Below are 27636 nucleotides of genomic sequence, written 5' to 3' on the forward strand. Positions count from 1 at the left end.
CATGCTAACCATTGTAAACGTTTTGCTAGATGCTGTCTTCTTATTTAAGTTCCCCAAAACTATCAACATATCGAAACCGTTATTTCCCTCGACGAGTAGGTCAGACAGGTGAGTGTGTGTGCGTGTGCGTGTGTGTGTGTGTGTGTGTTCGCGCATGTGTGCGCGTGCGTGGGACTCATGAGTGGTTGATATGCAAAATTCATGGCCCTTTCACGATAGGAACTGACCTTTCTGCATATCCCCACGTCTGCTGAATTTTAACTTCCGTTTCATAATCTAAGAAAGGATTTAGTGCAGGACCGTTCAGCCTTCAGCTCAGTTTTACAAGTGGAGAGAAGGACGTGATTCTCAAGATCATAAAACAACGTCAGAGGAAAATACAGCAGAAATATTTTTCCCTGCTTGACTCCGAATAGCCCCAAATAACTCAATGTTTACAATCTGTCTCCTGATTTTCCGCACACGTCCAAGAACCTCTCAAATTGTTTTATGAAGTGGTGAATATGCATTGCACGGATTTTCCATAAAACACCTGCTCCTGTCATAAACCACTAAATCCCAATGAATACAACATACAGTACCACTCAGTGTGTTCCTAAAGAGAGAGTGAGAGAGAGAGAGAGAGAGTGTGTGTGTGTGTGTGTGTGTGTGTGTGTGTCTGTGTGTGTGTGTGTGTGTGTGTGTGTGTGTGTGTCTGTGTGTGCGTGAGCGTGTGCGTGTGCGTGTGCGTGTGCGTATGTGTGTAAAAGTGTACTTAAAATGTACTAAAATAACTACAAATAAAAGTACTCATAATGCATACTGTCCCAATTAACAAGATCAAAATGTGTGCAAAATCTTTTGAACATAGCAGATTTAAAAGCTCACAATGCATCGCATCGCAACACATTGTGAGCTTGTAGATCTGCTATTTTCCAATGGTCGAAATGCATATGGCTGAAGTGGTTAATGCATGTTTTTCTAATCAAAATGTAAATATCCAAAGTAACTAGTAACTAAAGTTTTCAAATTATTGTAGTGGAGTAAAAGTGCACATTTTGGCTCTGAGATGTAGTGAAGTAGAAAAGTATTGGAAAATTGGAAATACTCAAGTAAAGTACAAATACCTCAACTGTACTATTTACAGTACTTAGGTAAATGTACTTAGTTACTTTCCACCACTGAACAAATACACCCATCAATCAAGAGTTGGGTAGGAAGTGCGAGTCTGCCTCGAGCGACTCCAAACACTGACAGCGAATTTGTCAAAGCCAAGTCAACATTGGCGACACATCTGTGAGCAAGAGCACAGAGCCGCGCACGTTATTTCACAGGATCGAGGACACGAGATCCTGACTAAAGACCCCAGAACGTAAACAGAAAATGTTTTCAAAGTTAACTATTATCAATCACAAAAAGCTGAATTTAGGCAACATTGGGAAAAAAAATGAAAAACCACTTTCTCTAAAGATTTCATGACCTTCATTTTAATTTATTTCTCGTTTTTCTTTTTAGGTTTTAGGACCTCAATTACACCCACACAACAGGAACTTTGAACATTCAGTGGATGTTTAGGTCAGTCAATCTAAGATTTGTCCCAAAATAAATTGCAATAGTAATCATTCAAGGTTTTTAATGATCCTTAGGGTCATCCAAATAACATAAAAATTGTGAATTATATACATTTTGGATCATGGTAAATTCAGGGGTTGAAAGTTGGGTACCATTAATATGATGTTAATGGTACCCAACTTTCTTTCTTCTTTTTTTCCCCCACAGTTTTGTTTATTCAAGATTTCAGGGTATACAGTAAATCAAATAACACAATATGTGACCGAGTCTGGCAAATAAGCCCTCATCTCGACAAGTCATTTTTCAGTTTTGTACAGATTATTAAAGTACAGAATGTAAGCTTTCATATGATGTATCATTCAATGCAATTGGAAAATAATGAGCTGAGAGCCTGAAACCTGAGGACAAAGACATTCCAAAGGCCAATCGAAAGCTACATGCAAATCTCGGAACTGCTCTTCTCCGCCCCCAAAACAGACGTAAAGTTACCGAAAAAACAAGCATACTTTGTTATATTTTCTTTTGTGTGTTTGTTGTTTGTATTGTTTATTTCCCTTTTTTGTGCAGTCTGTATTTTGTATTTCTTTATTGCACATCTGCATTGATATCAAACCGGATCACAGATTTATTTTTGCTTGGCCTTTCCTTCTTGGCCGGTTTCGCGCATCCGCAGTGCCGTTCACTTCATGGGAAATCAACATACTGTAGCAAGCTTCCGTGGACAGGTGATGTTAATCCTGTATTTGAGCTGACTAATGACACCGTTCTCCCTCTCACAGGCATCCAGCGTTCTCCCTCTCACAGGCATCCAGCCAATAAGGCTGGTTTCCCCAACTCAAATGATGATGGATTTCATCCAATTACACTCTAATTAGTCATCGTTGGCCTTGTGACCGCGATGGCACGACGTCATGGATCCCCTACCTACTGTAGCGGTGTTGATTTTGTCGACTAATACCATGGCGAAAAATGTTTGTCGACAACCCTTTTTCACGGACAAAAACTAAATGGAAACTATATTGACAATTTTGTCAACAAATAAAAACTAGGCTAAAATGTTAGGAAGGGACTAGTGGACAAGAGATTCAGTAGGCCTATAAGTAACTTGGTTGCATGCTGAAAATAGCCGATCTATGGTCGCAGCACGACGCGTTGTGAGCTTGTAGATCACCTATTTTCAGCAAGTGTAGAATCAGCCATTACGATGGCATCAAGGCCCCCCAAAATACATTTTAGCATTATTTAAATCAACTGTAGATTTAGTCGACTAAAATCTTATATTTAGTCGACAAAAACTAGACTAACACTAACATTTCAGTTGACTAAAACTAGATGAAAACTATTGAAAAGACTATGACCAAAACTAAAATCGAAAGTTGCTGTCAAAAGTGCAGCAGGGTGCATTCCAGAGAAGTAAAATCATAGAAGCCATGGTTGCCTTGCGTGGCCCACTCAGTTTGGCCTTCTGCCCCTTTTATTGAGATTATGACTTCTTAACTCCCCCTCCTCATCTTAACTCCCCCTCCCATCGTCAAAAGAGTCTAGCTTGTAGATCTGCGAGATTTGGTTTAGATGGAAAAAGAGGTCCAAGTACAGAGCAAACTCGGGTCCAGTTTGACTAAGTCTAAAGTGGTTAAGAAATCAAATAAAATGAATTCAGTGGATCATTGATTCATTAACTGGGGCCTTCCTGCCCTGGCATTTGTCCTTTCTTCCCTGATAGCAGTTTTCCACCAAGCCATTTTGAAGGCCAGTTCAGAACAGAACCATGGCCTAAATCTCAAACAAGTTCTTCAAGATTGTTCCAGCCAGGGTGACACTTAACCGTTTGCTGGTGCAGTCTAAACAGTATATGGATCAGAAGTAAGGGATCAAGCACACCGCCGCCCCACCCCTCGTTTATGTAACATGGTGACATTATAGATATCCTCAACGTGATTTCTTTTTTGGCCTCTCCTTCTGTTTCACGCATGCGCACTTCCTTGTTTACGGCTCCAAAAGAATGGCTCGTAACTCCTAATCTAGGGAGCTCTCCATGGTTTTGACCAGAAGGACAATGTTCTGTCTTCAGCATGCATCTCGTTTGGAATATTAACGCTTCTAGAGAGACTTTAGCGTGACCAGCGTGAGGTAAGAACGGAAAATTATGCCTCCCGGTTTTGGGGGGGGGGGGGGGGGGGGGTGGAAGGGAGGGGCTTTTCAGAGTAAAATCTGCTGGCACGACTTTATTTTGAAGAATTCCCCGGCAAAAAAGTGTTAACCGGTACACAGGTCCTTACCGTGCACAGGTCCTTGTACTGCATCTTCTGGAACTTGGTGTCAGCATTTCCGGCACACAGCTCCACGTAGCCCAGCACCACTTGGAACACCGTGTTGTGGATGGCTTGGGTAAAATGCATGTGGAGCTGATCCATGGCCGTCTGCAAAACGGAAGACAAACGTGCTATCAAAGCCGCACAGTGCGGTGTGGATAATCAAAATGTTCAGACCCTGTGAGCCATTTATACCAATAAGAAGGGGCAGGCTGAAAACATATTTAAAACAATATAATATTACAAAAAATAACAAAAAATTAAAACATCATTATTATAATTCATATTTATCATTATTATTTATAAAGCCATTTAGTGTAGCTAGCCAAGAGCTTCTCTGATCTTTGTGCCATTTCCTAGGGCAACAGGACGTTGTTGAAGTTATTGTTTATCATCCCTTTCATCATACAAACCAGTCATTGGGTACATGGGTGCCCCACAGCACATCGATTGATGAGGCAGCTTAATTGCATTTTCCTCACACAAGCTTGCGCTCATATACTACCAGACCACCCAATTCTCTGCAACAATACTAGCGTCATGGATATAACAGAAAAACTATTATCCTTGAGAGTATTCATTTAATACAAGCATAATACAATATATTACCAGTAAGACGCCCTGAGGGCAAGATAATGCCCATATGGACCTTTATGTTTAACAATAATGTAACTCTTGAGTGTAACGTGAAACCAAATGGACCCCATTTACAATCTCAAGAGTAAAAGATCTATAAGGGTCCATTTGGCAACCAACTCTTCCATCGTTCAGCTGGGGACCACCTGGAACCTCCTCAAGGACCACTGGTGGTCCCCCAAGCGATGACAACGACACACTGGATCTTTGACTACGCTGCGTGCGTGCGGACAGCCTCTCACTGACCTGCGTCTTGCCCAGCAGCGAGTAGGCCATCTGAACCTTGGTGTAGTGGGCCATGTCAAAGTGCTTGCAGGTCTTTGACAGCGCTACATCCAGCTGCTCCTGTAGCCGAGGAGGAGAGGAGAGGAGAGGAGAGGAGAGGAGAGGAGAGGAGAGGAGAGGAGAGGAGGGGAGGGGAGGGGAGAGGAGAGGAGAGGAGAGGAGAGGAGAGGAGGGGAGGGGAGGGGAGGGGAGGGGAGGGGAGGGGAGAGGAGAGGAGAGGAGAGGAGAGGAGAGGAGAGGAGAGGAGAGGAGAGGAGAGGAGAGAGGGCATGAGGGAAAGGAGAAGAAAGCGTGAGGAGGGATTATCAACATTAAGACAGGGGATTTAGAAGATGAATGGATGTGAAACAGGAACACACGGCCAAGAGTAGGCAACGGGGTCCTGTGTGTGTGTGTGTGTGTGTGTGTGTGTGTGTGTGTGTGTGTGTGTGTGTGTGTGTGTGTGTGTGAATGACAGAGGTTTGTGGCGTGCACTCTCAAGGTCACAGAAGAAGTCATTAAATCAAAGGAAGAAGAACTGGCAGTCGTGGGAAACTTTTTTATTATAAGCCAGCGTTTTGTGCCGATTGTGTATCGCGTTGGAGAAGCTGAATGGGGGGGAAAGAGGAAAATGTGATAACATTTTGTATATAATCTCAATACATGCAAAGGAAATATTGGCACATCCACTTCGCTCAGATGAGCGTTGATGGACAGTAACAACTGAAGCAATCATGGAAAAAGGTTATTTCATGAACCAAAGTCCTGCACACTGCTCAGAAGCATCCGTTTTTTATTCAAATCGACGGACGTTTCGGTTCCTCTGGACATTCACCAAGAGTGTCTGCTAGGGGTTCTCAACGTTTTTGGCATTTTTCGGAAATGCTTTGGCTATGTCTCGTGACCCCCGCTCCACCCCCCGTCCCCACCAACCCCAATACAAATTGACCGCTACAATAACCTTAATAATAAGAGAAAATACATCATAAATAAATACTGAAACCAGATATAATTATTAACTCATATACTGCCACCTGCTGGACGCAAAGCCAACCTCAGACTGCCGAGGGCTCCTGAGGCGATTTAGATACACACAGGACGGATATCCTGTTGTGGGCGTCCATCTTAATGCTAAATAAATAGAGTCAATGCTAGCGAGCTAAACTATAGTCATCCTTGCTCTAGAAAGCGCCAATGTTTCCATCTAGACCACCGGATAGTCAGAGCAAAGACCTCCGAACATCGCACGTTTTATCCAAACCACAGAGAGCTCCGTAGATTTCGAGTTATTCAGCTTTTTAGCCAGCCTGTATAATAGGATGAGGACGGGGGTGCGGTTGCGCAATCCAGTCTAGGATTGCTAAAGAAGGAAAGGCCAAGCCAAAATAATAATGAAAAAATAGAAATCAGCGATCCGGTTTGATATCAATAATCGCAATCCCCAGGTTGAGAACCCCTGTGCTAAGACACTCTTGATTGGACTGAAACGTCTGCAAATTGAAATAAAAACTAATGCTGCTGAGCAGGAGCAGTGTGCAGGGCTGTTGTTCATCAAATACCTTTTTTTATATTCATATAATCTCAACGTGAAAAAGGTTTTATGCTCGACTAAGCTGGATGCCGTGCGTGCGTGCGTGTGTGCGTGCGTGCGTGCGTGCGTGCGTGCGTGCGTGCGTGCGTGCGTGCATGCACAGATTAAACCACTGGCAACACATCCAGGCAAAGGCAATCATAACCTGGATGTGTGTGAAATTCATGTAGGCTACAGATTACATATACCCACATGTTCTATAACAGAATTTAATTTGATCATTCAGAAAGTCATGCTAATTAGTGCCAATGTGAGAATGCTGGCCTGTTTTCATGCCAATTGCCAGAGATGTTTTGGCTACTGTCCCATCAGTGTGCCCGTCTGTGAAGCGCCAACAGCTGGCACCGTTGGACTGGACTACTAGACTAATTCATCTGTTGGCCAATACACAGTATAACCCAAACCTTTTCATGTCAAGGACCCCCAAATTGACACTAATTCGCCCTGCAGACCCCCATTAGAAGATATATGCCAGGGACCCCCCATCAGAGAAGATTTGTACGGCTCTATCAGTGATTCTCAACCTGTTTTGAGGTCAGGATTATGCTGTGCCGCAGTGTTGATTTTGACACCTGGAATGTGTTAGTGTTGTCGACTAAATATCATAAGATTTTAGTCAACTAAAATGTGTTTTGGCGGGCCTTGATGACTGATGTTACACTTGCTGAAAATAGCTGATCTGTAAATCTCACAACGTGTTCATTGTAAGCTTGTAGATCTGCTATTTTCAGCATGCATATACTGGATATACTGGATCTCTTGTCCACTAGTCTGACATTTTAGTCTAGTTTTTATATTGACATGGGAATCCCCCCCCCTCTGAAGACCTCCCTTCTGGCTCAGAAGCACCATGGGAAGACTCTCAACCGCCTGAGAACAGGAACGGGGCGATCAAAAGCTGCTATGGCCAGATGGGGCTACAAAACCGGCCCAACCATCTGTGAATGTGGAGAAGAGGACCATACGATGCAGCACTGCCTTGTCTGCCCTCTACTACACAAACCTTGCAGCTTAAAAGATCTCGCAGAGTTCAACAATAATGTAAAAGACTGTGTAAAGAAATGGGAAACTGTCATCTAACGACATGCTTCAAAGACACGAAAAGAAGAAGAATTTGTTGACGAAATTGTCAATAGATTTAGTCTTAGTCATGATAGCTTAGTTGTCATCTAGTTTCCATTTAGTTTTCCCCAGCGAAAAAAAGGTAGTCGACCTTTATTTTTATACCTTACTTTTCGTCATAGTTTTAGTCAAAATCAACACAAAATCAACACTGCTGTGCCGGCTTGAGATGTAACAGGTCAAAATGACCTGATCTGTGTTGGTACAGTATAGTACAGTGGTCCTCAACAGGCGGACAGCGGTCTACGACCGGACCGCGGCACACCTCCCTGCGGACCGTGAAAAAAATATAGAAAAAAAAGAGAAAAAAAGCGGCACGAGTTGATTTCTCCGTTGTATTTTTCTGAATGCCAGCAACGCAGCGCTCTGAATGTGGACCGACGGACCGACTGACAGCTGACTGTGTGCACATGTGTGTGCGCGTGTGTGCCTGCCTGTGTATTATGGGCCAGCATGTCATGACAATTCAACCATTCGACAGAGGAGGGCACAGGGAAATTAATGTGTGTGTATGGGGCAGTCGGGCAGACGAGACGCATACTGCACGCCACGCCACGCCACGCATGGTGCTCGCTGTGTGATTGCAGCTTCAGGTTAGCGTTAGCACACAGAAGGACGAGCCTCGGTGCGGCGGAAACCACTGTAGTTTTCGATTTTTGCAGTGCAGCCAGGCTGTGCGGACGAGTGTGTTCGCTTGTACCGGCAATTTGCCAGCTGTCAACAGTAGTAGAACTCCTACTCTGCACACCAACCCCATTCCTTTCCTTTTTTCTCTCTTTCTACTTTCTTCCTATCCACTTCCAAAGCAAGCATCTGTAGCCTAATCCTTATCTCTTTTTGCCATTCTCTCCAACACCATGGAGTCCTTATCTCATCATTCACTCTTGTCTACTCTTCTCTCTCTTTCCGCATGCATATGAAATCCATTACTATAGTGGCTATTGCTATTTATTTATTTTTGTAATGCAGTTTTCCCCATGTCTATAACCCTGTTCTATGCTGAATAAAAAACATAAAATGGAACTAGAAGTAGAACTGACAGGATTACATTTTTGAATTAATCACAATGGTATGTTCTAAGTTCGCTAGTAGTACTAAGAGAAAGTTTGACAGTGAAAATTGGCGGTTCAATGAAGAATGGAAAAATGAAGAAAAGCTCAGTGTGTTCAAAAAGTGGCGTGCGTTTTGGGTAAGCACAAGCCATTCTCTGATGTAGAAATATAAAATAATTGGCTATTTATCTTATTAAGCAGGCACAACTTGACAAATTAAAAGTGTTCTTTGTGCCTCAACACAATACCTCTCATTTGCTGTGAATTTTTGGAGGGGAATATTTGTCAAAGTGAAACATTTTATTTTCATACTCTGCACCCCAGTATTGGTTGGTTGGGAGGAGATCCGATTTGTATAAGCTTGGTTTGACTGTACTAAACGGGCATAGAGCCCCACTCTCCGCTGCGTGGCCCGCGGCGTGCGCATGGGACCGGACCTTAGTCTTATTCAAAAATGATTTGTGGACCCACCAAGTTCCTCAGACCATTATCTCCTCTCGCCAAGCAGGATCTCCCTCGCAGGAGACCCGGGTTCGAATTCCAGATGTTACAGTTGCAACTGCCTCACTCCATGCCGGGAGAGTAGATAATGTGCGGTTATACAGTATATAGCAGTGGTTCCCAAAGTGGGGTCCTTGAGGGAGTTCCAGGGGGTCCCCAGCTAACTGATAGTTAGGAACCAAATGGACCCGTTATTGATTTTACAATATAATTGGGGTCCCATACTGTAGATAGAAATGCCATTAAATGGGGGTCCGTAGACTAATGCATGACAAACTGGGCGTCCTTGAAATTAAATGGGTTGAGAATCACTGCTAGAGCCGTAAAAATCTTCTCTTATGGGGGTCCCTGGCATATCTCTTCATATCGGGGTCGGTGGGCTATAATTAGGGTCAATTTGGGGGTTCCTGACATGAAAACGTTTGGGAACCACTGAATGATACGTAGCCTGCGGAGTTAGTTCAGTCAGATATACTCGAGGGGTTTCATGCTGTGCTCAAGGGCACATACATATACTCAAGTGATTAATATGCTGCATTATTATGTGGGTGTATTCAGTGTGTGCAAGATCCACACGTCATTCGCTGATGTGGCAGTCAGCTGACCAATTGGGCGGGCTACTTAAGCTCACTAGTCTGCAAGCTCTTCCTGCCTTCCTTCTGCTATGGTTCCTGGTTGTTATGTGATGTTTGCTCCCACCACCACCCCAGCACCACCGGTGGGCTCTGTTATTTATGTTCTCCATGGGGGGTTTATTGTATATCTATCTGCCTGCTCTTAATGTTTAATGATGGTGTTTGATTGTGCCGAGCAGGGAGAAAATGCAGCAGAGCCGAACGTCAAGATAATATATTATATGCACACTTGTATTCTCATTCTATAATACATATTGGTTAAATCTATTTGTGAGTTGTCTGACTGAATATCTATTATCCTATGGAAAGAGATTTTTTTCTATGCAAGAAAGCTCTCTTTGTTTATTCACAATCTGTCCAGCAAATGGATCACCAGAAAAAAATATATATACGTTTTATTTTATTATTATCTATCGCATATGTGACCGGGTCTGGCAAATAGGCCCTCATCTCGACCAGAGTCATTTTTCAGTGTTTTACAGATTATTAAAGTACAGAATGTAAGCTTTCATATGATGTATCATTCAATGAAATTGGAAAATATTTGAAGGAGATATGACCATTTTAAAATGATTGTGCCGTTTTACCCAAAACTGAGAAAATCCCCTTTGAATGTCAGGGGATTTATTGCGGTTGTTACTATACCTGTTGTGATGTGATTATTATTATTTTTTGTAATATCCGAGACCTTCCGTATTCATAAGATCATCTGGTCTCTAGTGTGCACATGACCCTTGGTGTTTCTTTTGTGTACAAACAAAACTGTGTGTAATGAATCCGCTCGGGCGCAGCAGCAGCAGCTACAAGAGGCACTGAGGAAATTACTCTGCATGCCATTCATCATAACACCAGCGCTGGCCGGACCCAACTGATGATATTAATAGTGTTTGCCATAGTCGCTGTAATTACTTTCTGTATATATGTCAATATTTGAGCTCTCGCCGAGAGCAAAAGAAAGTCAAACAGCCAAAATGTCCAGATAAGCACTCCTTCAAAATTAGGATTCGTAGGCAAATTAGAACAGCGAGAGAGGAAACACATTAAACATTGGATTATGCCGAGGGTTTTCTCCTCACTAATGATTATTCTCAAATAATGACGCACAGAATGAGAGAAAAAAAGACGGAGAAAAGCACATACCTCGATTTGCTCCAGAGTGTCTTGTAGTTTGGAATTCAATTCACTGCAGGGGAAAAGAAAGGACATTGTTTGTGACGCATCTTTTGAGTTTTTTGATTCAATCCGTAATGGGCATTACACAGCCCATTATGTCCGGATTATCAACCACCACTTTCAACTTAATGGTGTCTTTTGGCCATGCTATTAAACTGCATGGGTTTTCAACCAGTGGTCCGGGGACCCCCAGTGGGCCTTGAGGGGGTTCGACAGGGTCCCCAGCTGAATGATCAGAATCGCTTTATTTGTCACATCACATTACCGTTACGGGGGATAGAGACAACAATTAGAGCGTACACAGCTGCAGCCATATTTCGGCGCTGCCCTCAGCTTCCTTGCATCTCGAAAAGAAAATGGAGAGTTGGTAACCAAATAGACCCTTATACTGTAGTTATGTTTAACTTTTGAGAGCGTAACATGAAACCATGGACCCGGGAGGGTCCATTTGGTTTAATTTTTGGCGCTAATTTTATTTATTTATTTTTCTGCCCAGTGTCCCCCCAGTGCCTCCCCAGTACCTCCCCAATGTCTTCCCAGGGCCTCCCTAGTGACTCCCCAGTGCCTCCCCAGTGCCCAGTGTCCCCCCAGTGCCTCCCCAGTGACGCGAAGAATCCTGCTTGGGGCGCCAGATTGCTCAGGACCGGTCCTGCATCTGGCCACAAAATATTGCTGGGTCTATTGAATGTGAAGGAGGAGGTGACAAACTGACGATTGAGCCAAAAACACACAGTATGGCAGCATCCTACGTTCCAGGTGTTCGTTCAGAGACAGAAAAAAACTACTGTGGCCAGATGTAATTTCCTGGTGTCTAGTAGGACTATAGTAAATAATAAAGACATCGCCCTAAATCATAAAAAGACATATTTAGCCACTTGTTCGAATGTACAATGGCCCCCCCTGTCAAAAATAGCTAAAAATGCTAAAACTAAAGAAAGTCCCTAATGAAAAAGTCAGAAGCGCTGATATAGTACCGCGAGGTCGCAGGTTTTTTTTTATTGGGCTCCTAAAACATGGATGTTCTGTATGATCGCCTCAATCTGAGAACAACGCTGCTAAAGATCGTCGCTAAGATTACTGTGGACGGAGCCAAACTATTCAATGACATCACCACGCGGAAGGAAAGCGTTTGCCAGGCGACGGAGACACCAAGAACCGGTAAATATAATACTAGCGATGCTGGATTATAATCTAATCTAATAACGTGTTCAATGTCGTCCTAGGCCAGGGGTTCTTAACGTTTTTTGGCTGGGGACCCCCAGAAATGCTTTGGCCATGTCTCGCGACCCCCACCCCCCACCCCCAATACAAACTGACTGCAAAAATAACCGTAATAGAGAAAATACATCATAAATTGATACCGAAGCCAGATATAATCATTAAGGAAAGTGTATGCATGTATGTAGCCTACTATGTGTACTATGTAAACTCTTCATTTCCATTTTTCCAGCCATTCAGTTGCAAAAAACAAATTTTAATAATAATTTGGGGACCCCGCAAAATAATTTGGCGGCCACGTGTTGAGAACCCCTGTCCTACTAGGCGATCTGGGACTTTTAAGTGCTTAATGCTTGTGCACGGGTGTGCCAACAATGACATGCATGAGAGATTAGAGTTGTTACAATTTCCCAAAAGTGCACTTTAGGTAGAAAAAGACACCACCACGTTCTGGGAGATGCTCCAGTTGTTGGTGGTGAAGGCCAGAGCAAAGCGCTTCCAGCTCCACAGCCTGATAACAGTCACAGTCGTGTTCTCTCCTTCCGACTTGCACTTATTTCATTCCCCGTGGAATTCCTCTTAGCGCGCCGCACGCATTCATAATTGCATGTGTACGTGACGTGACACCATTTCTCCTTCTCTCACTGCATCGACCGGGGTTCCATTCAGGTCACCCACCCTTTGATGTTGTTCCTTCTGAGACCACCCCATTGCCCAAGGGACGGAATGTCCTTAACTAAATCGCTAATTAAGAGCCTTATGTACCGTTATGGGTTGCGTGCGTGCGTGCGTGCGTGCGTGCGTGCGTGCGTGCGTGCGCGACAGTGAGGGAACGAAAGAAAGCAGACAAATTAGGAACCAGAAAAGGATTAGCAAGTGTGTGTGTGTGTGTGTGTGTGTGTGTGTGTGTCTCAGAGGTGAGAGATTACAGAGAGAAGAGAGGTGACAGAGAGGAAGACTAGCGAGGAATAAAAATGGGGTGCGCGAGGGCAAAACCGAAAAAGATTACCGGTACGTAACAGACTTCTGACTACATACATGCAATCAAGGTACATGCACGGTACGTGCACGCCTGCCCTCCTCTCCACCACACACACTGCATGAATGCGGAAAACAGCAGCAAGCGGGAGACAAACACAATTATCAACTTTTTTTCACTGACGAAAACTAAATGGAAACTAAGTGAAAACTAAGCTATGATGACTAAAACTAAGACTAAATATATTGACAATTTCGTCAACAAATAAAAACTAGACTAAGTAATTTTACACTTGCTTGCTTGCTGAAAATAGGCGATCTACAAGCTCACAACACTCGCTATTTTGTAAAATTAGTCTAGACTAGACTAAAATGTTAGGTCCAGAGATCCAGTATAAGTAAAAGACACAAGTAATTTTACACATGGTTGCATGCTGAAAATAGCAGATCTACAAATAGATCTGCTATTTTCAGCAAGTGTAAAATCTGCCATTACAACGGCATCAAGGCCCGCCAAAATACATTTAGTCGACCAAATCAACTGTAGATTTAGTCGACAAAAATCTTATGATATTTATTCAACTAAAACTAGACTAACACTAAAACATTCCAGGTGACTAAAATGTGACTAAAACTAAATGAAAACTACTCAAGAGACTATGACTAAAACTAAAATCTAAATATACTGTCAAAATCAACACTGGAAGCAACTAAGGTGGTCTTTACACGAGAACGGTGTTCATAGAAAACGGTTAAATAAAGTATCGTTTGCTGGTGTCCCTTTAGACGAGAATGGTGTTTTCAGGTGGTGAAAACGCAACAAAGTGAAACCACCTTCCAGAGTGGAAATCTTTGAGAACGCCGTTTTATCCCTTCTCCATGTAAACAGGCAAAACAGTGAATCCGCAAAACTTATGCCATCATGGCTCACGTTGGCTCACAGCGCATATGTTTATTACATTGATGCAGAGCCATAAATTATATAATGGAGTTCCTGAACAAGACTCCCTCCTCGCCTACAAAGCGCTGCTCATCAGCGATGGTGAATGTAAAACCATGATGTAAAAAGAAAAGCCTTGTGATAGGCGGCAGCTGCGTTAATGTAGCCTAATGTATTATAAAATATATAACCATCCGGTGGCGCGCTCTGCCTGCATGCTCTGGGCTGCGGCCACAACCACGTTGTGTTCTGGAATCATTCAAAACCCCAATAGGGTTGCGTGAAGGGGTTCTTCTTCTTGTACGTGGGTGACTGGTCTATTTGGCAGCCCGTTACCGCCACCTAGCGACATTATAGCGTTTTCATAAAGTGTGCGTTCTCAAAGGGTCAATAAAAATTGAGAACGCAAAAGGACTTGTTTTATCTGGAGATGGTCGCGGTGTAAAAGAGGCATATTACAGCAGGAACACCCCCACCCCCCCTTTTCAATTAGGACTGGCAGCCAAGGCAGCCACGAAGTGCTTTGGGGACCGGTGTGGGCTCCATCATAACAGCACGCTGACCTACTAACAGGCAAAGTTCACGGACGCATACGGTATGTTATGAGGAGGACCCCCACGGGGATGGCCGTGTGTTTCACCCTGACGAAATGATCATTTTAGTAGATGACAGCCAAGGAGAGAGAGAGACAGAGAGACAGAGAGTGATCACAGCTAAGAGAGGGGGTGGGTGAAGAGAAGGGTGGCAGGTGTGTGTGCCGCGTGTGTGTGCGTGTGGGACAGAGAGAGTTGTTGGTTTTTTAGTTGCGGGTTTTTTGGGCTTGTTTTAGAAATTTGGTGGCTTGTTTTGAACAAGCCAACATTTATTTGATGTATACTGTATACTAAATACCCAATGGTTTGGGGGAAGTGGGAATCACATTGAGTGACAGAATCGGTCTGGTTGGTTAAGTTTGTGTGTAATAGTATAATAAATGACCAAAACATTAATTAGTATAGACATACATAGTATTTATAATGATACGTACATGGATCAAATCTTTTTTTTATTTTTTATTAGGGTTATATGGCCATAATATTGGGCTTGTTTTGGCTTGTTTTTCGAGGCAATATTTGCAGGGCTGAAAGTTCTGGATTTCATATGGACCATTAATGAGATCAGTGTAGATCCGCAAAAACATATTATTAAAACACCCTGAGCGGCAAGGACGGAGTTCTCCAAGGACGGAGTTCTCCAAGGACGGAGTTCTCCGCCTTTTCAATTAGACACGCCCAGCGCTCAAAAACTGATCGCATCGCTCCATAGGCTGGGAGCGTCTGTTGCGCAACATTCAATGTTCCGCAACAGTGGGACGTCATCGAAAATGTTCCCCCCCTGTTTAGCAGACGAGAACAAAAATCTTAAAACGTTAATAACTCTTGATCTAAATCATTCCGTCCAATTCTAAGAAAAGATGTTAAGACAGCCCACCGCGGTCCCGTCGCTAGTCGCGATAGAATTAATCATACCTCCCGTTGTTGTCGATCGCCCCAAGAGTGTTTTGGCTACATCTAGCTGCTTCAGCCACATCTGGGATAACATCCAGTCCGTCGCTAAATATGCTCCGCTGCTATAAATCGCTGGGGGCTATGATTTTTTGGATTAAATAACCCAGGGAGTTCGGGGTGTTAAGGGGGGTATGTATGTGTACATAGTGCAGAGATGGAGATGTGTACATGGTCAGCAGTGGAAGACGGTCTTAACCTGGACATGAGCACCTTGGCCGACTACTTGCGCAAGTGGCGTCTGCAGCTCAGCACCGGGAAGACAGTGTCGGCCGCATACCATCTGTGCAACAGAGAGGCAAAGAGGGAACTGTCGGTGTCTGTTGACAACAAGCGCCTAGAGCACCAACTAGCCCCCAAGTACCTTGGGGTTCGGCTGGACAGGACACTGTCTTACAAACAACACCTGCAGGAAGTAAGGGCCAAAGTATCATCAAGGGTCTCGCTTATCCGCCGCCTCGCTGGCACAACTTGGGGAGCCTCCGCCAGGACACTACGGATTTCCACACAAGCCCTGGTGTTCTCTGCTGCAGAGTACTGTGCTCCAGTCTGGAGTAGAAGCCCACACGTGAGGAAGGTTGACCCTGTCATCAACAATGCCCTTCGGATCGTGATTGGCTGCCTGAAGCCGACCCCTGTGCACTACCTGCCAGTCCTAGCAGGAATTGCCCCCGCCGGCCTTCGACGAGAGGCTGCAACCCTCGCTCTTGCAAGGAAAGCCAAGGAAAACGACTGGCATATCCTGCATGAGATAACAACAAAGGCAGCGCCCCCAAATAGACTCAAGTCCCGCCACCCCTATAACAGGAGAGCACAAGACATGCTTGGTTCCATCCCTGAGGACCTGTCGACAAGGGCATGGCTGGCAACCACCTGGAAGCGGGAATGGGAGTCGGCCGAGCCCACACGCCTGCACTACTACACCCAAGACCCGGGAGACGGAGTCGAAGGAGAATACCTACCACGCCGACACTGGACCCTGTTAAACCGCCTCCGTACTGGGGTCGGACGCTTCGGATCGTTTATGAAGGAGTGGGGCCTGGCAGACAGCGCAGCATGTGAGTGTGGCGAGCCTGAGCAGACTGCCGACCACATAATTGCCACCTGTCCTCTGTACAGACCTCCTTCAGAGGCTGGCCTCTTCCATGTGGGACCAGAGAAAATGGCGTGGCTTTCTGACACTGAGCTGGACATATGACGACGATACACGAAAGAAGAAGAAGCAGAGATGGCCTTGGTGTGAATGACATGACCGAAGCAGTCACAACGCAGCAGGCTTGCTATGCTAGTGAAGTGATATGAGGGGCTCAAGGGGGCACCAAAAAGTGCCAATCCGATCCTCATGATAATAATTCTCGCTGCGGCTCCACCGCTTAATTAATAACGATGTTTCCCAACATTTTACAAATCACATATTGGGAGATGGTCTGAAAATGTTTAGTCTTGGGAAGTGTGGATGGATATAGACGAGGAGCGTCACAAACTCTTCTCCCTTCTGCCTCCAAAACTATGGAATCCACTTCCCATAGCAATCAGAACTGAAGACTCACTCCCAATCTGCCACCGTAGTCTGAAAACCCACCTCTTCAGACTCCATTTTAGCCCTTAGCACTTGCCCTAGCCTCGACAACCTTACAGGCGTGTATGCAAAGGCTAAACGTGGGTAACTTGGATAGCATTTTATGTAGACAGTCTATAGAGCGTCGCAGTCCCGCCTCCTACCCTGGACCAGGAAATGATTCTCCGTTCATTTTCCTCAATATTTTGGACCAAACAAATAATTACAAAGAAGAAAAACAACAAAAAAAGTGTTGTAACCTGCCGTTTTTTTCTTCTTTCTAATTATTTGTTTGGTCCAAAATATTGTTTGTGTTGTCATGAGTTGTCACGACTCGAGTTGGCTTTGTCCGCGGCGTAACCGTCTTTAAATAAATACTTTAAGAAATGTCTATGAGGAAAATGAACGGAGAATAATTTCCTGGTCCAGGGTAGGAGGCGGGACTGCGACGCTCTATAGTGCAGGGATATTCAACTGGCGGCCCACGGGCCAATTGCGGCCCGCAGGGTTTTCGCCGGCTGCCGGGCGCGGCTGCGCTAATAACTTTGGGGCGGGCTTGTCTAGAGTTTGAATGGACAGGTATCAGTCAAAAGGGAGACATCGAAGAGGAAGGACGGGTGGGGTAAGTCAGTATACCCCCTTTCTAATTAGTGCCCTTTGTTCCAATGAATGGGACCCCTTAAATCCTCTATTTCCAATAAAACTGTTACAACCGTCTACACCAAATGCATGCCTTCGCCCTGAGAATCAAACTGGCCTGCAGAACCCTTACCGTGACCACATCAAATACCTTTGGAATTAATAGGAACACCAAATGAGAGCCAAGCCTAATCCCCCACATGCTCCCCCATACAGAAAATGGTTTGTCTAGATGACTGAGCAATACGTTGACTGGTCTGCAGTGCACAGAGCCCTGACCTTAACCCTATTAAACACCTTTGGAATGAAATGGAACACCAAAGGCGAGCCTAATGGTCCAACATGAAATGTCCGACCTCACTAACAATGCTCCTCTCTGGCTGAAAGGAAGCTAATTGCAGCAGCAATGTTCCAACTAGTAAAAACAAACAAAATCCCATCCCAGACACTGGAACATGTTATAGTAGCAAGCAAAGGGGGGACGAACTCCATATCAATGGATAACTAGAAAAGTCGCAATTTAGAAAAATTGCAAAGTGTGGTTGCCGCAGTCGCTTACATAGGCCCCTCCCACTAATATTGTCAGCCAATTTGATTTGGAAATTCTGTAACGCTTGAATAATTGGTCTTTTGACCCTTTGCTACGACCTCTGTCCAATTTTCCTTGACTCCTTGACTCTCTTGAAAAGTAATTTGAAAATTTCTATAACGCTTGAATAGTTTGGTCTCCTGCGCCTGCAAGGGAATTTATGTCTATATAAACGATTGTAAAACATAGATTGGTTTCTCTCTGTGTCAGAAGAAAGCCTGCACAGTAATAATCATCCTGTCTGACTGATGTGACTCAGGTTAGCTAATGAGTGCAGGGTGATGCATTTAGTATGAAACCGTCTCCTTTGGAATAAAACATATTTGAAGTATGTTTTTACTTTACCCCACACACACACACACACACACACACACACACACACACACACACACACACACACACACACACACACACACACACACACACACACACACACACACACACACACACACACACACACACACACACACACACACACACACACACACACACACACACACACACACACAGGTCGGCCCCCACGAGTATTGGTTTTAGGCTAGCACTTAATAAACCAATGAATAAGCAATATAAAAGAAAATCCAAATTAAATTAGCCTAAAAGCTTTTCACCCGGGGGACAGAAAGAAATAAGTCAGACAGAAACAAAAAATGTTCAAGGAGAACTGCTTCAGTCCTTGATGCATTTTCACAAACAAAGCCATTTGAAAACAGAAAAGATCCACTAAAGTGTGCATAATAGAGGACTAGAGGTAAGCCTGAGATCCGCTCACACCCGGAGGCAGTGTTGATTTAAAATTTTGATTTTCAGTTTTAGTCATAGTCTCTTGAATAGTTTTAATTTAGTTTTAGTCACATGGAATGTCTTAGTGTTAGTCTAGCTTTAGTCGACTAAATGGTATTTTGGCTGGCCTTGATGCCGTCGTAGTGACAGATTTTACACTGAAAATAGCAGATCTACAAGCAAGTTTTGAGCTTGTAGATCAGCTATTTTTGCTACGACAGTGGCCCTCTGGAGTGAGTGTGGAAACATAGTGGCCCTCTGGAGTGAGTGTGGAAACATAGTGGCCCTCTGGAGTGAGTGTGGAACAATAGTGGCCCTCTGGAGTGAGTGTGGAAACATAATGGCCCTCTGGAGTGAGTGTGGAACAATAGTGGCCCTCTGGAGTGAGTGTGGAAACATAGTGGCCCTCTGGAGTGAGTGTGGAAACATAGTGGCCCTCTGGAGTGAGTGTGGAAACATAGTGTCCCTCTGGAGTGAGTGTGGAACAATAGTGGCCCTCTGGAGTGAGTGTGGAACAATAGTGGCCCTCTGGAGTGAGTGTGGAAACATAATGGCCCTCTGGAGTGAGTGTGGAACAATAGTGGCCCTCTGGAGTGAGTGTGGAAACATAGTGGCCCTCTGGAGTGAGTGTGGAAACATAGTGGCCCTCTGGAGTGAGTGTGGAAACATAGTGTCCCTCTGGAGTGAGTGTGGAACAATAGTGGCCCTCTGGAGTGAGTGTGGAACAATAGTGGCCCTCTGGAGTGAGTGTGGAACAATAGTGGCCCTCTGGAGTGAGTGTGGAAACATAGTGGCCCTCTGGAGTGAGTGTGGAAACATAGTGGCCCTCTGGAGTGAGTGTGGAAACATAGTGTCCCTCTGGAGTGAGTGTGGAACAATAGTGGCCCTCTGGAGTGAGTGTGGAACAATAGTGGCCCTCTGGAGTGAGTGTGGAACAATAGTGGCCCTCTGGAGTGAGTGTGGAAACATAGTGGCCCTCTGGAGTGAGTGTGGAACAATAGTGGCCCTCTGGAGTGAGTGTGGAACAATAGTGGCCCTCTGGAGTGAGTGTGGAACAATAGTGGCCCTCTGGAGTGAGTGTGTAACAATAGTGGCCCTCTGGAGTGAGTGTGGAACAATAGTGGCCCTCTGGAGTGAGTGTGGAAACATAGTGGCCCTCTGGAGTGAGTGTGGAAACATAGTGGCCCTCTGGAGTGAGTGTGGAAACATAGTGGCCCTCTGGAGTGAGTGTGGAAACATAGTGGCCCTCTGGAGTGAGTGTGGAAACATAGTGGCCCTCTGGAGTGAGTGTGGAACAATAGCGGCCCTCTGGAGTGAGTGTGGAACAATAGTGGCCCTCTCCATTGTCTTTGTTGCCCATCCCTGCAGTACCTGATGCAGCTGTAGTGCTTGAAGGTGCTGGCTGCTTTCTGACATTCCAGACAGAGCTGGATTGCACCGGGGTAGTCTTCCTCCTAAAGGGTCAGCAAGGAGGTTGAAGTCAAGTAGGGTAGTCTGATGTGCTGTACGCTTACTACAAAGGCTTTTGCGTGGACATTGTCAAAACGAAAGAAAGGAGTAGGTGTGCGTGCGTGCGTGCGTGCGTGCGTGCGTGCGTGCGTGCGTGCGTGCGTGCGTGCGTGCGTGCGTGCGTTTACAATACCTCAAGCATTTCGCTGAGTCTTACGTCTGTCCTTTGCTGGAAGGAAAGGAGTAAAGACATACAGTATTAAGTAAATACAATTTTACAAGAGTAGCCCACCAGGAATTTCACAGCCTGTTTGTAAGTGCGTGTGTGCCGTGTGTGCGTGCGTGTGTGTGTGTGTGTGTCTGGGTTCTAGACTCTCATACACACACATATACACGTTACACATTGTGAGAGTGTATTTCTCAAGTATCAAATCCCTACCCCGTTGGGGGAAGGCACACGCACACTTTTTTCATTTTCCTTGGACTGACATGCACAAGGACACTTTTGGCACCTTTGGGTGCCAAAACTACAAGCTTGTAGATGGTCTATTTTCAGCATGCAACCAAGTGTAAAATGACTTGTCTTTTACGTATGGATCTCTTGTCCACTAGTCCCTCCCTAATATTTTCCCTAGTTTTTATTTGTTTGACGAAATTGTCAATATATGTAATCTTAGTTTTAGTCATCATAGCTTAGTTTTCATGTAGTTTCCATTGAGTTTGTCAGTTAAAAAAAAGGTAGTCGACTAACATTTTTCGTCATCAGTATCAGTTGACGAAATCAACACTGCGGTTGTACAAATTCAAGGGGTACAGTACCAGGGTCTTGATGGTCCTCAGAGACTTGAGCAGGCCTGTGAGCAGCTGTCGTCTCCTCTGGTTCGCTAGTAAGCCCAAGCTGGCCTCGGTGAAGCCCTCCTTGGACACGCTCAGCTGCCTGCACACAGGATGTCAACCAACACATCAAACTATTGCTAGGGTATAGGCCAACTCTCAGTCCACAGTAGAGTTGGCCCTAGCAATAGTTTTAACCTTTCTTATTTTCCCTTTTTTACTGTGTTTGAAATGGATTATGTTTTTGTATGCTGTCCCGAGTGTCCTCTCATGTCTTGTTATGTCAGTTTTCTTTGGTGTTCAATGCCCAGGGACTACGGATGGAAATTAGCATCCGGTGAATTTACGCTACATGTGTTATGTAATGTTCATTAATATACCAATATCATAAAACAATAAAGTAAAGTAAAGTAATACGGGGCAAGAAGCAGGATGAGTCGATGTGTGGATGATGACAAACGGCATTCACACAGCACACTAGGAGCAAAATGGCCACTGTGATTTGCTGTACAGAGTCAGTGAGATAGAAAGAGAATTTCGGCATTCCATCCTTACAATGGGAGTCTATGCTCGAGGCGTACAGTAACTGTCACTCTCATTGCACAGTTAGATTGCAGTGATGCATAGGAGTAACTAATGTTCAGCTGACTATACTGAATGATCAAAACAAAAGTTTGGAATAGCAATTACTCATAATGGAAAGTGTTCCCTGAACTACACACAACGAGACTCATGGATGGATGAACGGGATATATAACTGCATTTTCTATGCTGGCATGCAAAGTGGAATCAAGTACCTCCTGGCATTCGTGCAGATGACGGCAGCAAGCTGTAAGTTGGTTTGCAACGATGTCACTCTCTCCAGCTCCTGAAAAAATAAGGTGCTGGTTAGCCTTGAAAATCCAGTCTATGTACAACAAACGGTGAGATACAAACAGTGGGTTCGGATTCTTTGCTAATTTGTGCTGAAATGGCTTTTGTCATCATTATGGTGGAAGTAACAACCTTTGAGGTTTCACGCTGAAGGCGTATTTAATATGTTCCGGCGTCAGTGTGAGATATTGTATTGATGGCATCCAATTAGGAAATCAGTGCAAACATTAAAGCACAGCTGAATGACTCCCTGCTGTGGACGCAGGGCTGCAATTAGCGAGTCTTTTCCTAATGATTATTCTGCCAATTACTATTTCAAATCATCGGATAATCTTGAACCAGTGTTGATTTCGTCGACTAAAACTATGACGACTACCGTTTTACACTGAGGAAAACTGAATAAAAACGAAATAAAAACTAAGCTATGCTGAAAACTATGACTTTGTCAACAAATAAAAACTAGACTAACATGTTAGGGAGAAGAGAGAACTAAAATACAAGTCACTTTATGCTTGGTTGAATGCTGAAAATAGCCGATCTACAAGCGCACAACGCGCAGCGCTGCGACTCGTGCAAATGTAAAATCTGCCATTACAACACCATCAAGGCCTGCAAACTGCATTTTTGTTGACAAAAACCAACTGTCGATTTAGTCAACTAAAATCGGATGATATTTAGTCAACTAAAACTAAAACATTTCAGATTACTAAAACATGACTAAAACTAAATGTTTTATTACAAAGACTTTGACTAAACTAAAATCTAAATTTGCTGCCAAAATCAACACCGTCTTGAACCACATTGTTTTTGGGCACAACAAATCTACGCGAAACAATTTAAGATGTTTTTGTAATCTACTAAATCGAGACTGGTTAACCACTTAATCCCTATTTTGTACCATATGCAATAACATCGTCAAAATGGTGAATATAGATGATCTACAAACTCACAACAACGAGGCACATCACGACTTATTGATCTGCTATATTCGTGATTAAAAAAAACTGAATTTATTTTCCCCACAAAAAATCTATACTAATTTTATTAACAATAAATTAATTCAATACAGTCAATGAACTGTTGCAACACCTTGTAAAGAGAGATAACGACATAATACAGGCCCTGATCTATTGAGAATGCACACAATTCCAAGACATTTCACACATCATCCTCTCTGTGAAATAAGAAAGGGAAAAACATTTCCGTGAAATGCAACCGAGTAACAAATGTTTCGTTGATGTTGTCAGGCAGCGTTTTTTTTCGAGCTGCCAGCTGCACTGCCTTAGGTGAGGGATATTCACTCCCTTGTGTGGTATAGTGGCACCCTGCCGAGCAGAAGAAAAGTGTTTGGCGCGGTGTTCGGGCGGTACGCATCGTCATATAACAGTGACATAATCTAAAGACAACTGTTTAGCAACAGAATACGAGCCGGGGAATTGCATTTTCCTTTGGTGATGAATAACACCCAACAAAGGGACATTTGAGCAGAGACGAGGGAGAGATCTCGATGAAAAGATTCTATTCAAACCTAAACGAAACGTTCCTCATGATCCTGAGTGTTGACACAGCCACTCAAAAAGTCGTAAAAAACGGGGCTAAAAGAGCTCGTTTCAAGTGTAATCGTTCCTCATGATCTTTGATTGTTGGTACAGCACTTTGACGACGTCGTAAAAATGGCACAAAACAGCTCAATAAACAAGCGTTTTCCCTTAAGGGGCATTTATCATGCGGTTGTCATGCTCTTCTGCTTACCGGCTATTAAACCCAATTAAACCTGAGGCCGATTAACACAAAAAAGGCTTCTAAATCCTAACTGAAAAACCTATGTTTCTATGTCAGTGGTGCTCAACCTTTCCATGTCACGGACCCCCAGAATTATCTGTATTTGGCCGCGGACCCCCCCCATCTGAAAATATGTTGTTCCAGGCACCCCCCAGAAGCAAAGATTTGAGTTAAAACGTTCGATGTGAAAGAATATATATTCAAATATCTGTGCCACATTTTCACGATTTTTCGATCTGCTATTTTTCAATAGCTAAAGTATAATATATAGTATAGTATAGTATGCTTAAAACACCAATAGGGGTTCCCGCCCAGAATGGGTTAAACTGAGGTGCTTTGATAAGACTGGCACCGGCCATATGATCCCAAGCATCTATTTTACATTGGTTTTATTCCATCACAAGGGAGAAACACTTGGGGTTGTTTTTTTGTTCCATTGCCGCATTGCAAGTCTAAAAGTGCTTGTTGTTGTTGGTATCAACATCCCCAGGAAATATAAAGACCTGCCGAGTCATCTGATGATCTATGAATCACAGCAAGAAACGGATGAGTGGGTCATAAAATCATAACTCAATGGAGTCCATGCTAATTAAATTAACTCACAGAAGAACGTTGAGTGTGCATTTTCCACCGAGAAACAGAGAATTAAACATAATTTAGCCTTTAGAGATTGGCAGTTGACTGTTAACAGTACCGAACTCAGGAACAATACACCCTTACATTTAGGCCAGTGGTTTTCAACCTGTTTCATGTCGAGGCCCACTATTCAATTGGCATTTGAGCCACGGACCATTCAATTAGTTAAAGATCTATAAGAGTCCACACCAACTCTCCATCATTTAGCTGGGGACCACATGGACCCCAGCTCAAGGTCAAGGACCACTGGTGGTCCCAGGACCACTGGTTGAAAACCACTGATTTTATAGGCTAAGTGTCAATCATCATCATTTTTCAACCGCGGTCAAGATCATGGATTTCACAATGCCACGCCAGACTTCCCGGTCCTTCATTGCCATCCCCAGTTCATGCTTAATGATGCATGTGTCCCTAGCGATGACATCAGGGAACAACAGTTTTCTAACTCTGGTCTGCTTTGAGGCAGGATTCCAGAGAAGAAGGGAAGATATAACCTCATGATCAGCTCTGTAGCAGTGTCCGGCAAACTGTGCTCTTCTGGATCGGACTAGTGAAGAAACACGGGGAAGGTTGCCGTATACTAGATAAGTTGACAAGAACTGAGAAGCGTTCTCAGTACAGAAATGTTAGCGTTGCCACCGCTTTCAGGGCAAGGCAATGCAGTGCACCCCAGGTCCCCAGCAAAGATCTCACACTGTGAACACATCTGTGAGAAAATATCAAGGAAAAGTCTATTCTTCAATAATAAAATAGTGCAAACAGCGTCTGAAAAAGTATCAGTAGCACCGCAACGTTGTTGTATTCTCATATTATTGGTTAAAACTCTTAAATTACGCCATGTGTTGCTATTCCTTTTTGGTCTGCCGAGCTGCTGAATGTTGTTGGAACAAGCGGCCTCCATGAATGAATGTCACTACTAGTGTTTGTGTTAACTCCTACCACTGCAAACCAAAACAGAAAAATTATCCCTTTACCCCATTTAGGTCTGACGTCGAAATTAAAAAAATGTCTTCTAAATTCTGACAGTTTTCTGAAATACCTTTCTTTATCAGTGGTGCTCCATATTTCATGTCAAGGACCCCAAGAATTATATGTAATTGGCCACTGACCGCCATCTGAAAATATGTAGTTCCAGGGACCCCCCAGAAGCAAAGATTTGAGTTAAAAATGTTGGCTCTGAAAGAACTTTGCACCACATTTTCACGAATTTTCAAAAATAGCAGACCTACGAGCTCGTAGCGCGCCACTCGGTGGCGCTCTATGAGCTTGTAGATCTGCTATTTTTCAATAGCTACATTTTAACATAATGTTTAAAACACCAAAAGGGGTTCCCGCCCAAAATGGGTTAATCTTAATGCGATTCCGAGTGTATGGTAGCCGTTGACAGCACCGGAAAAGCCTTATGGAAATAAAATAGAAAAAGGTATCCTCAGCTGACAGCAATAATACACAGTGTGTTACACTGGACATGAAGTGCGGAGGAACCACCGGTCAATCATATCCCTATCTCGCGAAAGGTGTTTCCGGGCACAGGAAAAATGTTAGCTCCATTTCACATCCATCAGAATGTAATATCCTATACTACCCCAGATATAGCACTGTGCAGTCTGCAGACTCTGCACTGGGTCTCATGTATTGCTGGATGAGCACTTGGCCTTACGATCTAACACACAGATCTACACAGCAGCAGCACTAGCACATTCTAGCCTTCCATCAGTAAGTCACTTGCATGCTCAAACACATAAAAATGCAAGCCGAAAAGGATTTGTACATTGGTGCGCGCACACACACACAGTCACGCACACACACACACACCTTGCACTAAGCAGCCCTCTCAATTTCTCATCTATATATATATGACCACAAACTGGTCAATTTATCACTCCTGTTCCAACAGAGGTGAGTGCAGAGTGCAGACAACGGCGTTAGCAAGACATTCAATGAATGGTAATGGCTGCCGGTGAAAAACATAATTGAATCTCCAGACCAGGTCCATTCATCTCACTGCCACTGACTGGCCCAGGCAGTAGCGCTGTCGGAAGGCTGCTCGCTGCAAATTCATTACAACACCGATCTCCCACAAGGCGCGCTCTCTCTTTCTCTCTCTCTCTCCCTTTCCCGACACGTCCCGGATGTCAGCTACAGCCGTTTGTCCACTCAATACTAGACTGTCTCCATGTTAACAAGGACGGTAAAGAAGGGGTAGGCCTTTTAACTCACAGTACCGGTGCTGTTATGTATACATATATTCATCTCCTCTGGCTGAGAGCATTATTAATTTTGAGCTTGCAAATGGTGGAATTCAGGTGTTCCTTCCTGCTGATTAATTTACGTGACTTTTTCCATCAGTATCTGTCGGCGTTCTCAATGTGAAGCACTTTGAGGTTCAAGACACAAACCTTAGAAAAGAGGTTAAAGTACATAAGTTACTGTGTCCGGGTAGCACTTGCCTTTCGACCGCAAGGTCATCGGTTCGATCCCGGGCACTGCCGCCAACTCAGTGTATGAGTAGCACGGCTCGATGTCGTGCGGTAAGTACTGGGAGCTGAGGGTAGGTGTTGCGCTCCACCTCAGCATTCCATCTCCCAGAGGTCCAGTGCATTGAAATGGGGATAGACTCCTGCACCCTGGCTAATACCGACAATAAGCCTTTCTGACTTACTTCTTACTTACTTAAAGTACACAGCTATCGGAAATCATTAGCCACTTCTAGCCATATAACTGTCTGGAATGGACAGAATAGAACAGTCATTTCAATGAGCATATCTTGGCCACCCTTGTGGAGGTCCAAGTGTAACATCAACCACAGTGCAGCGGCACCCCTTTTAGGGATTCAGTTACAACATTTAACACAAATTATGCTAAGGACGTGTACAGTATAGGGTGCAGTACTAAGTTCCGACACGTGTTTTGGTCCGACGGTCATTAGACCGACAACCTACCTCTATCCTTAACCTAACCATAATCACAAGAACA

At 44.1% G+C, this 27636-nt stretch overlaps 1 protein-coding gene across 1 annotated transcript in view; it reads right to left on the minus strand.

The window, feature by feature from the left end:
* The window catches only part of vps50 (VPS50 subunit of EARP/GARPII complex), a 207297-nt gene that overhangs the window by 136933 nt on the left and 42728 nt on the right, over nt 1-27636 (minus strand). Inside the window, exons 6-12 of the mRNA XM_079523040.1 lie at nt 22167-22237; nt 21355-21472; nt 20729-20764; nt 20458-20540; nt 10805-10847; nt 4746-4844; nt 3831-3971 (exon numbers count right to left, since the gene is read on the minus strand). Coding sequence (XP_079379166.1) covers nt 3831-3971; nt 4746-4844; nt 10805-10847; nt 20458-20540; nt 20729-20764; nt 21355-21472; nt 22167-22237 — 591 coding nt within the window. The remainder of the gene's footprint in view (nt 1-3830; nt 3972-4745; nt 4845-10804; nt 10848-20457; nt 20541-20728; nt 20765-21354; nt 21473-22166; nt 22238-27636) is intronic.

The sequence above is a fragment of the Electrona antarctica genome (assembly GCF_951216825.1).
Source record: "Electrona antarctica genome assembly, chromosome: 15".
NCBI classification, from domain to species: domain Eukaryota; kingdom Metazoa; phylum Chordata; class Actinopteri; order Myctophiformes; family Myctophidae; genus Electrona; species Electrona antarctica.